The sequence below is a fragment of the Limanda limanda genome, chromosome 3 (assembly GCF_963576545.1).
Source record: "Limanda limanda chromosome 3, fLimLim1.1, whole genome shotgun sequence".
Taxonomy (NCBI): Eukaryota; Metazoa; Chordata; class Actinopteri; order Pleuronectiformes; family Pleuronectidae; genus Limanda; species Limanda limanda.
Genome location: NC_083638.1, coordinates 3,014,461 through 3,031,354, shown reverse-complemented (window position 1 = coordinate 3,031,354; position 16,894 = coordinate 3,014,461). Strand labels below are relative to the sequence as shown.

The following is a 16,894-nucleotide window of genomic DNA, read 5'->3' as shown; positions in this document are numbered from 1 at the left end:
TCAGCCTCACTAATTAACTCATAAATCATCTCCTCTGAGCTCAAACGTCTGCTGGGTTCAGATTGTAGTGTTTTTAATAACAAACCGTGAGCGAATGTTTCTGGTTCACAGAGAGTCATTGATGAAATCCTGCAGAACATTAAAATTTAATTAAATTATAAGACCCGTCAGTCATTTTGACAGTAACTTACTTTGGATCCATAAACTGTCATTTAAAAATCAGTCTGTGATTAACGATTTCAAACTTCAAAACGTCTCCTCTGCTGTGACTCTACGATACAAGAAGGTTCAATAAAGTTTAGATTTAAGTTAAACTAACAGCTGTTTGTTAAAACACTGTTTCAACATGAACACTTTTCATCTGCGGCTGCTGAAGAACCAGAGTTAATATAAAAAACATGTTCAATTCAAACTCCTTCAGTGTTAAACCTTCACTGTGATTCTGATTGTTGTCGGTATTCTCCAACTTTCATTAAAGACAAAGGAACAATACGTCTCTGAGGGAAACGTACGATGGGAAGTCAAACTAAATGCTGATGATGGTGCAGTAAAAAAAAAAGGAAAGAACTCTTAGGTGACGCTGGTCATGTGACAGGAGGCTGAGGAATCAGGGAAGGTTCCATCATTAACAAAAGACTCGATCTGCAACAGGTTGAGTCTACGTCTTTGTTTTCAAACGTGTGAACGGCAAGTTTATCCAAGGAAAACGTAGCAGTGAGGATATCGCCTTAAACTCCACAAGTTGATGGTGAAAGCATCGGATGTTTTGTTTTGTTTCTGCTTGACGTCACGTTCACGTTCCTCAGAGGAAACTCGTAACGAGACGTGTGGAGCAGGAGCTCAGTGTCGGGTTTGGGATCCACGCTCATATTTGACAGAACGTGTGACTTGTCATTATTTCACTTCCTCTGCATCCTGCTGCCGTCTCTCCTCTCTCTCCTTTACCTCGGTTTCTGTTTTCGCTCTGAAATCTGAGTTTTCCATCAGATCGAATCCAAAACGCATCTTTGAGGAAAAGCTTTTTATTAACTCCGGTTCTTAATTGTTCTTTTAATCTGTTTCATTTTACAAATCAAACACAATATATATTTTGACAGATTTTATTTGCCTCTGTCTTTTCTTAAATGAGCTTATTATAACTTTATAAAGCACTTTGTAACTTTGTTTTGAAAGTGCTGTATAGGTTTAGTTTACTATTCATCTAATATAATATAAATAAGCTGAAGGTCTGTTCCTCTCTCTCCTCAGGTGATGCAGCGACCTGACGAGCGAGCGAGCCCCACTTGAGCTCCTCCCCTCCCTCCCTCCCCCTCCCCTCCCCCTCTCCTCCTCCCCCCCGACCCTCCGAGCATCAGAGTCGCCCTCCCACCATGAACCTGCTGTGCCGCGGGCGCCTGAACCTGCTGGTGGCGTCGCTCACGGCCGTGGTCCTGCTCACCTGGCTCTACCTGCTGGCTGGAAACCTGGAGAGTGAGTATGAGCGGTGGTGATGATGATGATGAGGGGGATGATGAAGATGATGATTCAGCGTTTCCTACCACACGTTGGTCATGATTCAGTTCAGTGTGGCTAAAAGTGATTTATAATCAAAGAGCGGAGCTGAGGTTTGGGTCAGTCGCTGGATTCCAACCGACTCGAACAGAAAACATCAATTATCAGAAGTTCTCATGAGACTCAGCTCCTCGTCTCTTCAATCTGAAATTTGAATTCACGTTTTAAACACATGGAGACAATTTTCTCTTTAGTTTTATTTTTCATTCTGGAACTGTGAGGCTTTGTCTGCGGCCACAACAGCTGAGGTCAGTTCAGAGGAGTCATGGTCGCTGACGCTGTTTGCTGGAAGAGCTTTAATAACACACACACACACACACATGCACACACACACAGATGAAAACATAAAGGAGACATATTCTGCTCATATTGAGGTTGATAACTTTAATAAGTGTTCTGACTGGGAAATGTTTTCATGCTCTAATGTTCAGAAAACACATCGCTGTCCTCAGACTGACATCGCTGCTGCTCCTGTGTTCAGCCTCTGTCTCAAACACTTGGTTTTAGCGCCTGTCTCTTTAAGACCCCCCCTCCTGCCCTGATTGGCCTGCTGGTCCACTCTGTTGTGATTTGTCAACCACTTCCATCGGAGGAAATATCGGCCTCGCTCTCACTTCACCTGAATCAACCTGTAAATGTTTTGCTACAGTTTCTGGGTTGAACGACAAAACGAGAAAAGGTCGAGCTTTGTTTTCTCTCATTTTGTGATCGTTGTCAAATCAGCTGTGACGTATAAATGAACCTCATCGTGTTAAAAAGACTGTGAAACTATTTAAAAGTTAGTGTCACCAGCTGCTGTTAGAGGACGTGTTTGTCTGAAGTATTTTATGAATACTGATGAAGTTATCTGAACATATTTAATGAACAAAGACTTTAACATCAAGTGTGTTTTATTAAACACGTATTTAAACTCATGGCATCTACCTGAAAGTTTTCAAAGAATTCTGGATTTTACACTCACAAAAAACTAAATAACACGCTGAGGAAACAAACACGGAAAATACATAATTTGTCTCCTTTAGATATTATTCCTCACTGACCTCTGACCTTTCCTCGAGCTACACAGTGATTAAAATCTAATATTCACCGCGAGAAATGTTAAAGTTCTAAAGATCAGATTCTGGTTCGTCTGAGGTGAAGAATATACATTTCACAGAAATTATGTTTGTCTTCGGAAACTGACTGAAATAATAGTTTTCCCTCTTTTCCTTTCTCTTCTATGGATTCTTGACAGAACATGTTCTGCCAACGAGCCACTTTGACCAATAATTACATGTTCTTGCATCCAGAGGTTTCACATCATCAGAGGAAAGTTCAGTTGGAAGCTGCAGCTCCATTTTCAAACTTTCCATTTTTCCAAACTTTTTATAAAACAACTCTCCTCTTCTCTCGTCGATTATAGTTTGTTTCTCATCTTTGACCCGTCGACAGAAGCTGACGCTGTAAAAACGGATTAAACAATAAATCAGGAATCAAACATGAGTTACTAACTTCAACCTAAAAAATACAAAACTCTGACATGTTTTTGCAACTATAATGTTGATCCAAAAGGTTTCTAAATCTAGAAATTAGAACCAAATATTTCTCTACCCTCCATAAGTTATTTTAACTAACCTCTCACGATACTCTCTGGGGCCTCCGCACATTATCAACTTGTTTTTCACCACACGTAAGAAAGAGTAAGAGGCCACCAGCAGGGGGCGTCTGTTTTCAGACGTCTGTGTTGAAGCAGCCGTGATTTTCTGATCGGTTTCTGATGAGACGAACATCCTCTCTCTCCGATTGGCTGCTGCACACTCGATGGTGCGTGGCTCCGTCCTCAGTGGAATCTACAGGAAGTCGTTAGTGCTTCTGACGCATCATTAACTTCACTGCGTAATAACCAGTTAGTGTGGCTTCACATAAAGGGAACATCATATTTAACCACACACACACACACACACACAGCTCAGTGATCGCCCTCCCTCCCTCTCCGTGTGTCACCACTTCAGTTCATCTCAGGTCGGCGTCGGACACGAGCTGCGATCAGCCTCAGGAGGTTTTTAATGAATCATCAGTGAACAGGTCGTAAAGTTTCCAGCTCACGATCTGAAGAAGCTCATAAAGACTGATGGACTGGAACGTAACCTGTTGTCAGCTTCCTGTGGGAAGTTAAACTGTCGTCACACGTCAGAGACTCTGAGATAAATCACCTGGGAACCCGACAGGAAGTGACATCAGACGACGGTCGGGTTATTAAACACATTTATGATTTGACGCTGAACGTGATCCTCAGACATTAAACTGGATCATTTCTGACTCATTTCTTCTTCACCTGACGTGTAGTTTTTAAATCCAGGTTACTTTGCTTTACCCATAATCCCACTGGTAGGACTCATGTTTCCTGGTCATGAAAACACACACTTACACACACACATACTCACACGCAAACGCACACGGTGTGTATCAGCTTCAGCTGTGTGTTGATGGAGTTTGTTTCTTTGCTTCAGAAATAAACCACAGATCAGGTTCTAGTTTCTCTCCAGTTTCGTCTGACGCCTTCGCTTCGTCTCGGCTGCGTCACGTCTTCAGAATGATTTCTACACTATATATCTATACTGTATTTATATATATATATCTACACACACACAACACATCACTATACGCAGTTATCCAAAGTACATTTCTGTTCTTATCTAAAAAAAACAACAGATCATCTCAACTCTGATTTGATGTATGACTCAGCAGTATAATACAGTATAAAATAATAATCCTCATTAGTATAACTCTTTTGAAATAATTTGTCAGTTTTTATAATACTATAAAATAAAACAATAACAACCTCACAATAAAAGACATAATAAAAAACTAAAGTAAAGGTTTGATAACTTTTTCTTTCACTAATACACAACATAAAACTACTTCATACAATGTTTTGTGTCGTCGGCAAAGAAACATTAAGAACAATTAACCCTAAAATATTGAATTTAAAAACTTCTCTGGAATCGTCTCCTCTTTTATTTTTACTTCACCACAGACGAGGGTGTGAACATTCCCAGCATGCCTCACTCCGCAGCTGCTGCTCTGCGGAGAGAGAGAGAGAGAAGGGGGGGGAGGGAGAAGACAGAGAGGAGGAAAAGCTGAAGATAGGAAGGGGAGACGAGGAGAGAAAGAAGGAAAAGAGGGAGGAGAGGCAGGGAGGAGGAAACAGTGAGAGATGGAGAGAGTTAGAAAAGAAAGAAAGACGATAAAATGAAGAGAAAGTCAATCGGTGAGTCAGCAGCGGATTGATCCAGAAACAGTTTCACCTGGAAAACAAATCCCTGCTCTTTCTTTTCACCATCGTTTCTCATTTGTATTATTTTCTGTAACCAAGCAACCAACTGCAGAGGAGACAATCTGCTTCCTGTTTACATCACATGACCAGTGTAGCCGAACGGTCATGTGACGCGTGTTCAGGTGCGTTAATGTGGACGAAGGGTGTTTTAGTTTCTTGACTTCTGAGGTCGGATGCAACAGGTGAACAATTCTGAGGCTTTTTAAAAGTGAACAGTAAAATGTTGAGATGTATTAATTGACGACCTTCCCTCCTCTTCCTCCTCCTCCTCCTCCTCCTCCTCCTCCTCCTCCTCCTCCTCCTCCTCCTCCTCCTCCTACTCCTCCTCCTCCTCCTCCTCCTCCTCAGATGGCCGCTCCCTCCTCCTCGCCCCCTGTCTGGCCGACACGCCTGCGGCTCAGGTCCTGGAGCGAGCCGTCCTGGAGTCCCGGGTCCGAGAGGTGGAAGAGGAGAACCGACAGATCCGGCTGCAGCTCAGCCAGTCGCAGGGCGCCGCCGCCGCAGCCGCCCAGCAGCCGGACGGGAACTACGGTAACCAGCAGTGGGGGGCGTCGGCCGACACGGGACCTGAGGACGGGGACAACACAGCGGAGGAGAAGAGCAACCACACCGAGTGTCCCCGGTCCCCCCCCGTCCAGAAGTGTGAGGTCAGCAATCACATGACGTGACACAGATGTTAGACTGTTCGTACAGATGTGGTGATGTTAGTAGTTCAGATGTGACGCTGAAACAGGAACTGACTTATGAAAGATGAGTTGTCAACTGCTCACAGCTAGGGTTGCAAAATTCCGGGAATATTCAAAGTTTGAAACTTTCCATGGGAATTAACGGAATTAACGGGAATATACTGGAAATGTTGTGGGTATTTATACTAACTGTATTTACCTTGTCATATACAGACATAAATATAAACATTTTGTTTTGTCATAGGCTGATTTGAGCCCTGAGGAAACTTTGGGCACTTGACTATATGCTTCTGCATCGTTGTGTCATTCTTAACATAGGTCTTTGCACAGTATTTGCAAATGTACACAGCCTTTCCTTCTACATTGGATGGGGTGAAATGTCTCCACACATGAGAGAGTGCACGTGGCATTGTTCTGTAGAATAAGATGAGAAAAAAGTTTGTAAAAAAACACTAATGCAATACCAGAGATATAAATAGTTAGCCAAACAATTGGAATCGTCTGTAAACATATTTTACAATTGATGGATAAATGAATGGAAATAGTCTAGATGAACAGATGAACAATCCTCAATCAGCATGCTAATATATTTTCCACAGTAATATCATGGAAACTTACCTGACTAGTCCTGCACACTACAGCAGGCCTCAGTAGCCCTGCTGTAGAGTGAAGCATGCTGGGAGTTATCTGTGCATGTGATGGAAGAATGCACAGTGGAGGGTTGAAACTCAACGTTTCATACATCTTTAAAATAGAGTTTTGAATGATGTTTTTATTGCTCAGCGTTTAATTTGCGGATATCTTTTTTTTTTCAAAATTCCCAAAATTCCCGAGCTAAACTTCCCATGGAACGTTTCCGGAAAGTTTCCAGAAATTTAACGGAAACTTTCCGCCCCTTTGCAACCCTACTCACAGCTCAAAGTCGAGAAGTGACATCATATCGCACCTGTATTAGAAGTGAAATATTAAAACTCAGAGAGACGAGTGAAACTTTTTCGGGAAGTTCCTCAAATCTCTAAAATGCCGACATTTAAACTGTCTCATCTTTTTCCCTCCGTGTCTGCAGCTGATCCACGTGGCGTGCGTCTGTGCCGGTCACAACGCCACCAGAGACGTGGTCACGCTGGTCAAGTCCGTCCTCTTTCACCGGTGAGTGTGTTCCTCATCTGTTGCTCTGCTTTTCTTTTGATTTCTTTCAAACAGACGTTGAGATTGAGTGAAACTTTGAAAATCCTAGTAGCAGCAGAACAAATCAAGATGTTTTTGTGTCCTGGTTTTTCCTGATGTCATATTTTCGGTGCTCAGGACTCAGTGGATTTATTTGCGGAGGAGATTTCGGGGTCGAGTTGTTTTCTGGATTTTCTGTCGATCAAAATCAGCTCCGCTCACATGGTTTTGTTCCTTTTACAGAAGCTTTTTAAAGATCGCAGCTTTAAAAGATTGCAGCTGCTCTGTGGATTAGATTTGTCGTATTTTAAACATATTTCAGGCCTTTTCATGGGATTTTATAATACAGAACATCCACTTATTCTCTATAAACTAGGAAGAACAACTACAGACGACAGATGTCAACGACCTCTTTCTTCTCCGAACGTCTGACACGTGTTTTTCTTTCTGTTTCTCAGGAGAAATCCGCTGCACTTTCATTTCATCACAGACACAGTTGCCAATCGTATCCTGAGCTCCCTCTTCCAGTCCTGGATGGTCCCGTCTGTACAAGTCAGCTTCTATGATGCAGACGAACTCAAGGTAACAGAGGACGACGAACACACACACACACACAAACTCACGCACGCACGCACACACGTGCACAGAAGCTGCAGCAACAGTCCAGTGTAGACAGAGAGTCATTGAAATATGAACTGACAGATTCAATAGAGCTGTGATCACAAAATAAAGTCAAATCTAACTTGTTCTTATAATGTTTCTGAACCTCAATATAATAAATCATGATTCAATGTTTTTCCTTTTAGCAAAACTAAACCATATCATGGTCGAAGCATCCTTTTTATCACAGTCGCATTCCGAATGTTGTAGAAAGACACAAAATACACTCAGGTTCTGATTCATGGACTCGTAGGAGAAAGTCCTCAAGACGGTTTAAGGCTGTGAGTTTTTTTTATTTATCAAAGACAATCAGCACAAAGTCAGTTTCAAGGTTTTCACCTGACGACAACAATAGATGAGCTGGTAAAACACTTTTGTCCCAAAGTCAAGAAACACTTCAGCACAAAAACACCAAACTGTGAACGTGAATCTGATGAATGTGCTCTCACAGGGAATGCCATGAATACAAGCGTGTGTGTGTGTGTGTGTGTGTCTCTGTGTGTGTGTTTGTGTGTGTGTGTGTTTGTGTGTGTGTTTCTCTCAGACCTGCGTCTCCATCCCTCACATCATCACATTCTCCGCCCTCACAGTGTTTGTGCTGAACAATGAGTCCTTTGTGTTGTCGGATGCTTCGACCTGCACCCGCTCACTTCAGTTTCCATTAAGTCGCATTAAAGCAGAGAAACGGCTCCGACTCTAAGACGATTAGATTTGCAGATGATGCTCTTATGCAGATCCAATTACTCTGAATCAAGAGAATTAAGTCAAAGACATTATTTGCGGATTGGGATAAAGAAAAATCCTAAATCTGCTGAATGCTGTGTTAAAGGGACTCTTACCTTTGTTGCATTTTTACACTTTTTTTGGATAAGGTTAAATTGGTATTAATAAGGTAATGACACTCTAAAATGCAAGACAGACCCACCAGGAGTAAAAACAAACAATTATTACACTCTCATAATATTTAGTGAAAACTTCAACCAATAAAATTCTTCGGACCGAAGGACCTTATTGGCCGACAGACCTGTCTGTTTGCTGCATGGAAACAGACAGGAAGCCCGTCTGCTTCTTGTGGTGCATTCGGGCCCGCGTCATCAATGTATATAACTTACCGGTGCTTCTGAATCCGAATCCATTGCTTTGGTAAACAAAAACTCACGTGCGTGCGCGGAGGCAGTAGGTTGTAAGTCTGCTTGTAAATAAAGTTTCTTCAAAAAAACACCGCGGATGGGAACGAGGGGGTGGGGCATTGGAGGAAGGCGGTATGATTTGAATGTGCTGTAATTCTCAAATGCAACAAAGGTAAGAGTCCCTTTAACCATGTGAACTCTGCACATGTATGAAGAACCACACAGTCACTTCAATGACACTTTGATAAATATTTATCTGTTTATAATGGAAACTAACCAGCTGAAGATTTTACAGTGAAAATGACCTGACACGCGTTTTTCCTGTTGTTTCAGTCCGAGGTGTCGTGGATCCCCAACAAACACTACTCAGGTATTTACGGCTTGATGAAGCTGACGCTAACCAAAGCTTTGCCCTCCGACCTGTCGAAGGTCATCGTCCTGGACACGGACATCACCTTCGCCACCGACATCGCCGAGCTCTGGGGCATTTTCAGGAAGTTTACAGGTGAGAGTTTCATTCACTTTATAAAACTAGAATATCTTAACCAAGGTGGAACGACCCTACTAGTGATTTTATAGTGTGAGAAAGAAGCCAGTGGTTTATTTGTCATAGCTTAAAAAGTAAAATAATGAAATCTACAGTCCTGCCAAAAATGTATGTAATTAACAGTCAAGTCTGGTGGAAATTAGTGACATGATTTTTGTGTAATCCTGCTAATACACAAACAAACGATCTGATTCCTCCTCAAAAGCTTAAAAGCTCAAGCAGCTTCTGTGCTGGCTCTGGTCTCTCTGTCAAGTTGCTCTTAACCCTATCACACTAACGTACAATTAGTAACACCATCACTAACGTCGGGTAAATTTTAGCCGATATAATATACCCGATAAATAATACTTCTCATCAAAATATATTAATGTACAACAATACATGGCAATTTGACGTACTCTTCTTTTATTTTCCCCGATACAACATCTCATAAAACGAAAAAAAGGTATCATGGGGGGACCCTATAAAAAGGCTCTAAAATTTGTAAAAGATTAGGGCGTCGTTAAAGAAAAATTCCTTAAAAAAATTAATAATAGAGCTGGGAACTTGTTCTTCGGTCCAGCAGTTCCTGGGACATGTCCGGTGAAGGCACAGTCTCCCTGCATCATTTACAACTTATATCATATTCAAAAAAATGTTTACCCTCAATCACTAACGTTGGGTGAAAATTACCCGAACACGTGCCTATTGAAGATAACAGGGATGGGAGCAGGGAAACTAGCCGACCTTCTATGACGTCAGTGAGCTCCATGATGTTGTTGTGATGTTGTCGAGTTTTGGGAGGAGATCAGCGTTGATGTTTATAGTCGCTTATTGCTTGTAGCGGAGGGAGGATACTTTGACCGAAAAGACAACCGGGTCCAAGTTGCTTCTGTCCGGATCCTGAAGCAGCGACGGCAAATTAGCACAGAGGAAAACCGGTTATTTAAAACCAATCCATTGATTTTCCTTGATGAACAATTAATACGAAATAATAGTAAAAAAAGAAATCCAACAGAGACTGAGTCGAATGACAGAAATTCTCATGTTTAATCAAGTTAGTTAGTTACAAAAGCTGTGAAGTTAATTTGATTTATGTATTTTTTGGCAGATAAAGAGGTGATCGGTCTGGTGGAGAACCAGAGCGACTGGTACCTGGGGAACTTGTGGAAGAACCACAAACCGTGGCCGGCACTGGGCCGCGGCTTCAACACAGGTGACTGATAAACACGTTAGATACGAAACAAACTCACACAAACACACAACTCAATAAAATACAGATTATTGGTGAAGGATCGGTCGTCGTGTCCTGAGGCCTCGTGACAGGGTTTGAAGTTTCCTGTGTTTCTGCTGCAGGCGTCATCCTCCTCTACCTGGAGCGGCTGCGGAGGCTCGGCTGGGAGCAGATGTGGCGTCTGACGGCCGAGAGAGAACTGATGAGCATGCTCAGCACGTCGCTCGCCGATCAGGTCAGAGACACGTCCGGCCACCGGAGACACAACAGGAGACACAAGAGGAGACACAACAGGAGACACAACACGAGACACAACAGGAGACACACAATGAGAGTTTTAAAACACACGTTTAATATACTGTGTGTGGTGGGGGGGTCAACATCAATAAGGATTTATGTTTATCATATGGAATTAATCTTTTTAAGTTCAGTACAAACCAGTATGGATCCGGTACTATAGATTCAGAACCGGTACACACATAGAACCAAAACCATTCCACAAACAAAACCAGTCCACACACACAGAACCAGTTAACACACAGAACCCAGTAGAACCAGAGAACCAGTGAACACACAAAGCCAGAGCCAGTCCACACACAGAACCAGAGCCAGTCCACACACGGAACCAGAGCCAGTCCACACACAGAACCAGAGCCAGTCCACACACAGAACCAGAACCAGTCCACACACAGAACCAGAGCCAGTCCACATACCGAACCAGAACCAGTCCACACACGGAACCAGAGCCAGTCCACACACAGATCAGGAATCGAAACACACAGAACCAGAGTAGGTACATATAGCACCACAACTAGTCCACACAGAACTAGAACAAGTCCACATACAGAACCAGTCCACATACAGAACTAGTCCATATACAGAACCAGAACCAGTCCACATACAGAACCAGTCCACACACCCAGTAGAACCAGAGGAGCGGCTGTTAACTGTGTCAGTTCTGTCCTCTGTGTTCAGGACATCTTCAACGCCTTCATCAAGCAGAACCCGGTGCTGGTCCACCAGCTGCCCTGCTTCTGGAACGTCCAGCTGTCTGATCACACTCGCTCTGAGCAGTGTTACACCGAGGTGTCGGACCTCAAGGTACCACACACACACACACACACACACACACACACACACACACACACACACACACACACACACACACACACATACACACACACATCAGTCCAGAGTTCAGTAAGAACTCAAACACCTGAAACGGTTGCGAGTAAAGGCCGATATATGCTTCTCCATTTTTACGGACACAGACAGATAGGATCGCACTCTCCGCCGTGGAACGCCCTCTCCGAGCGCCTCAGAGAGCTTTTCATGCACCTCTGATTTTTCTAACTACACGTCGGCATGGCAGAGGGCCTAGTGACAGCCCTTGGCTGTGATTGGTCCGTTAACGACAGCATTTGGGAACAACATCATTTCCGGACCTCAAACTTCCTGTTTCATTCCCTTTATCCCTGTTAGTTGTCATCGTACAATGTGTGTGTGGAAAACCGTGGATCAGGTAAACGTGGACTTCTTCTACGCACAAATTGGGTAGGCTTCTCTGAGCTCGTCTTCCGTTGCGCCACCTACTGTTTAGCGGTTTAGCAGTTGTCGGAGAAGCGAAAATCAAAAAGAGTCCGTGGGATCCCTGCGTCCCTTCGCGCGCCACCGTCAAGGAGAAGCATACTGGAGCCTTAAGAACGTAATGTTAAAAGTAACAAAAGTAAAAGTACTTAGTTCCCTGTGTGACCTCTGCTCTCAGGTGATCCACTGGAACTCTCCGAAGAAGCTTCGCGTGAAGAACAAACACGTGGAGTTTTTCAGGAACCTCTATCTGACCTTCCTGGAGTACGATGGAAACCTGCTGAGACGAGAGCTGTTCGGCTGCCCGAGTCAGGCCGGTCCGCAGAGCGTCCAGGTTAGACACACACACACACACACATCCAGACACACACACACGCACACACACACACACACGTATGCACTGTACTTATATTTATGTATATTTATAGAGAGGTTCTCAGGGTGGTCCATACTGAGCTGCTCTAATGCTGAACTCAGGCTGTAACATTACTGTTTGACAGGAAGTCACTTTGCTTTGTCACTGCACAACATGAGTGTGGTTGCTATGGTAACGCAGTGCTTCGGGTGGTCTAATCTCGATGACAATCCAAATGAATGTAATTGGTTTAATTGGCTGTCTGTAGTTTGACAGCCAAGATGTATTTAAAAAAGTAAAACGAGGAGGAGAGAGAGAAGTTCATCCTGTGAATTTACTTTACATTTACTTTAACTTTGAAAATGGTTCATCAGAGCTTGACCTTCTTCCTGTCTCCCCAGCTGCAGACGGCTCTGGAGGACCTGGACGAGGACGATCAATGTTACGACTTCCGGCGGGAGCGTCTCACCGTCCACCGCGTGCACCTCTACTTCCTGCAGTACGAGTACACGCCTGCAGAGGACGACACAGATATCACGCTGGTCGCTCAGCTCTCCATGGACAGGTAACCCGACCACACGTCACCTGTTTCAAACGTTGGAGGCAACACTCCACCAGCGGGTGGTGCCAATGCACCAGTTCTTGGTTTAGCCATCATCAATAAACCTCAGGATAAGATAATTTACTAGAAAGCTAGATCTAATCCCTCGGCGCCCCCTGCAGGCTGCAGATGCTGGAGGCCATCTGTAAACACTGGGAAGGTCCCATCAGCCTGGCGCTCTACATGTCCGACGCTGAGGCTCAGCAGTTCCTGCGCTACGCTCAGGCCTCCGAGGTCCTCAAGAACCGCAAAAATGTCGGATACCACATCGTCTACAAGGAGGGACAGTTCTACCCGGTCAACCTGGTGAGGAACGTGGCGCTGAAGAACGCCAACACGCCGTACGTGTTCCTGACTGACGTGGACTTCCTGCCGATGTACGGCCTCTACGATTACCTCAGGTAAGAGCAGCAGCTGCACTGTTTCTGCTCGCACTTTATAGACGTGCAGTTTATACAATCCCTGCTCATCGTACTCGTCTGAAACTCATTCCTCGCCGTCTGTTTGCTCCGTACAGGAAGTCCGTGGTGCAGCTGGACATGGCGCACACTAAGAAGGCTCTGGTGGTTCCTGCGTTCGAGACGCTTCGTTACCGTCTGTCCTTCCCGAAATCCAAAGCTGAGCTGCTCTCCATGCTGGACATGGGGACTCTCTACACCTTCAGGTACCTGCTCTGAAGGATTGTGGGAATAATGTGCTAGACACCGATGATCTTATCGTCATTAAACCTTAAACTCCGCCCTCTCCAGGTATCACGTGTGGCCCAAAGGTCACGCTCCTACCAACTATGCCAAATGGCGAACAGCCACCACCCCCTACAAGGTGGAGTGGGAGCCGGACTTTGAACCGTACGTGGTGGTGCGACGAGACTGTCCGGAGTACGACCAGCGATTTGTGGGCTTCGGCTGGAACAAGGTGTCGCACATCATGGAGCTGGATGCACAGGTACGTCTGCGAATAGATGATGATGTGGAAATTCAAAGGTCACATTGATCCCTGGAAACGGTTCTTTCTTTCTATGAGAGGAAGTTTATTCTGGTTTGTGTCAGAAGCGGATGAGGAATCAAGCAGTGATGGGAATTTTGTTTTCTCCACTGAACTACACAAACCTCCCTGAACGTTTCCTTATCAAGGCTAAAACTGCACATTTGTTACTGAGTTGATAGAAGAAGTTACATTTTCCTCACTTTGATTTAATTTCTCTTATTTTCCTCAGGAGTACGACCTGATGGTCCTTCCCAACGCCTTCATGATCCACATGCCTCACGCTCCGAGCTTTGACATCTCTAAGTTCCGCTCCAGCTCCAGTTACCGCAACTGTCTGAACACTCTGAAGGACGAGTTCCACCAGGACCTGTCCAGGAAGTACGGCTCGGCTGCTCTCAAGTACCTCACCGCCCAGAGGAACATCTGAGAGCCAGCGAGTTCCGAGTCCGTCAGCCCCTGAGCTCTGGTAGCTCGGGTACGTACTGACACGGCGTCGCACGGTCGGCCATAGTTACGCCCTGGTGCGAATATGACGGAAAAGCTTTACAGCCCCTTTGGAAATATGGCGGGCTCCTGTGCATTAACCCTCCAGTCGACGAGACGCAGAGATGAAGACTTGTCCAGGACGGAGTGATGGCGGACTTCCTGAATGCAGGACTGAGTGGGCTGAAGGGATGATCGGGGAGCGGAGCGTTCACACCGATCAGACACGTTTTATATCTGGAAAATGACCATATTCTTACAATTTGTTCTGACAATCAGGGCTTTTTCCAGAAGACATGAACCAGTCCGTCCACGTGCAAAACTTCTGGACACTAGACTCAAAGACACTGAGACGGAGCCGAGTGGTTTTCATAGAAGACAACGGAGTCGAACTGGAGAAAGATTTAAGCCTTATCACTTTACATATTTCATGCTTTTCATTTTTTTCTAGTTTAAATCAAAACCAATGAATAATTGCCGACAATGTTTTGGTTATAATTTTTTCACAAAAATCATTTATTTGTAATTTTTATCTATTTTATGACCTCAATATCCATCACGTGTGTGCGTGGTCTTTAACATGCTTCCTGCTTGTTGTCCAAATCAGATCCTCCTGCACGTGATCATGTTCTTCTTTTTAATTTATCGGAAAACAGAAATCTTTCAGATAAGTCGACACTGAACTTGACCGCAGACGTGTGACAGTGAGTTGAACTGAAGGAAGATGTTGAAATGAGAAGAAGTTCAGGAGCTTTTAGTTTCTCTATGTGTCTGATTCACTGGGTGAATGTGCCGTCTACTGAACCTCCCTCCAACAACCAATATTAATAATAATAATATTAATAATAATAATGTATATAAAGATGATCAGTAATCTTAAATAAAGATGGACGACAAATCTCCGCATCCTCCTGCCGTACAAAACTGGAGTGAATCCACGGTATCAAGGCCTCACAATACATTCATATATTTATCATTTGATAGGGGAATCATTTATTGTAAGTAAAACACAGATAATGTATAAGAATCATTGACTAATGAATTAATGGGATTCTTTTTTCAGTACAGAATGTACAGTTTCATGAAAAATATTCTAAACACAATTAAATAACTAATTAAAACCAAACTAATTAGAATTTTTTTTTCTAATCAAATTTTTTTAGTTTGGTCCATGGTCAATCTGCTAACATAGAGGAGGCGGGATTTACGAACTGTACTGCAGCTAGCCACAAGGGGGCATTCTATCTTGTCCGTCTTTATTTACAGGCTCAGGAGAGAAGACCTGGGGCCTCATTTATAAAAGAGTGCGTAGGATTCATACTAAAAGTGTACGTACGTACAAAATCCGGAAATGGCGTACGCAAAAGATAATTCCGATTTATAAAACCGTGCGCACGTACACCTGAACGCAATGTTCGCTTTAAAAATCACAGTCCACCTGGAAACGTTCGTACGTGGATCTGCCTCCAAATCTGCCCTCCACACGCCCACTTTCAACCATAAATGGTCAACGCAAAGCACGGCGTGAATATTAACTTATGCTGCTGACCAATGGGTTTCCACCGTGAGTCCTGACGGAGTCACGGCATCAAGCGACGTGAAGAGGAAGTGAAACTTTCTGACACTGACATCAAGATGTCTGTTAGTGAGGTGGAGGTGAAGAGCGACTTTATGGGACAGCAGTGATGTCACTAATAAAGAAAATACACTGATACTCTGCTGCTGCTGCTGTGGATAACACACTGTGTGAGATCAGAGATCGCTGAACCCTCGCTTCCTCTTCGTTCTTCCAGTCACATGCAGTCACGTGTCACGGCAGTATTTATTTATTTAAAGCATCGGACCAATTCCCTCACATCAGTGGATCCTCAGCTCCTCTGGGATATTATTTGGAAAGTTTCCTCATTTCTTATAAGTAATCTCCAGTGCACTCTGGCTCAGTCCCGTTCACTGCAGTGATCTGATGATACACGCACAGTGTTAGAAGATATTATTAAAACCTATTAATGACTCCGTAACTCTGCCGTTAAATCGAATCTGAACCTAATTTGCCTTAAGTTGTTTTATATTTTTTTAATTAAAAGGCTCGTGTGGAGCAGATACGTTGCGGTTAGAACGCTCGTAAGGGTGGGTCTAAGTTTGCGTAGAAATACGCACATTTTCCTGTCAAGTTTGTTTTTATAAATCCCAACGTTGGCGTGAGAAGTGGCGTACGCACGTTTCAGGCCCGTTTTGTGCGTACGCAACGGTTATAAATGAGACCCCTGGAGTTTACTGATCTGATTTTAAAACGTAGCAGAAAGAAACTGTCGTTTCATTTAAGATGGATTTTACCTGTTTTAATTTTAATTTTTTTTTCAATGTTTGTTTGTTTGTTTGTGTCCTTCCAATCGACGGTGTTGATATTTTTTATAAATTGTTGTTGGTCATGAAAGACAAAAAATCCAAATCCGTGGTTTTAAATCATATTTATAAAAGTAACTGAATCTGAGCATCTCTCCGTGTAAATGCAGGTTCATTGAAGGGTTTATTTTGAAAAGCAGAACAAACTTCCTTTTATTTTGATAGCCAGTCATGTTGATGGCATTGTCGCCTCTCGGGGGGGGAAACC

General features: G+C 43.7%; 1 protein-coding gene across 2 annotated transcripts; it reads left to right on the top strand.

The window, feature by feature from the left end:
• Nucleotides 1-1,348: 1,348 nt before the first annotated feature.
• On the top strand, nt 1,349-15,324 carry large2 (LARGE xylosyl- and glucuronyltransferase 2). Of its 2 annotated transcripts, none has more exons than XM_061067573.1 (14): nt 1,349-1,470; nt 5,216-5,514; nt 6,620-6,702; nt 7,179-7,302; nt 8,844-9,015; nt 10,148-10,252; nt 10,393-10,505; nt 11,246-11,371; nt 12,036-12,191; nt 12,620-12,777; nt 12,936-13,214; nt 13,331-13,477; nt 13,563-13,758; nt 14,030-15,324. In XM_061067573.1, exons 1-14 carry the CDS (start codon nt 1,371-1,373, stop codon nt 14,225-14,227), a joined length of 2,256 nt encoding a protein of 751 aa, XP_060923556.1. In that variant the 5' UTR covers nt 1,349-1,370; the 3' UTR covers nt 14,228-15,324. The 2 variants fall into 2 exon arrangements, with proteins under 2 accessions (XP_060923556.1, XP_060923555.1); XM_061067572.1 differs by having other exon boundaries at nt 12,614-12,777.
• Nucleotides 15,325-16,894: the final 1,570 nt, after the last annotated feature.

What these genes read in the sequence shown, in the direction of transcription:
- large2 (XM_061067572.1), top strand. Translation starts at nt 1,371, where the DNA reads ATGAACCTGCTGTGCCGCGGGCGCCTGAACCTGCTGGTGGCGTCGCTC. An exon ending in CCCCCGTCCAGAAGTGTGAG is followed by an intron (nt 5,515 to 6,619) that starts GTCAGCAATCAC and finishes CCGTGTCTGCAG; the next exon opens with CTGATCCACGTGGCGTGCGT. An exon ending in CCGAGGTGTCGGACCTCAAG is followed by an intron (nt 11,372 to 12,035) that starts GTACCACACACA and finishes CTCTGCTCTCAG; the next exon opens with GTGATCCACTGGAACTCTCC.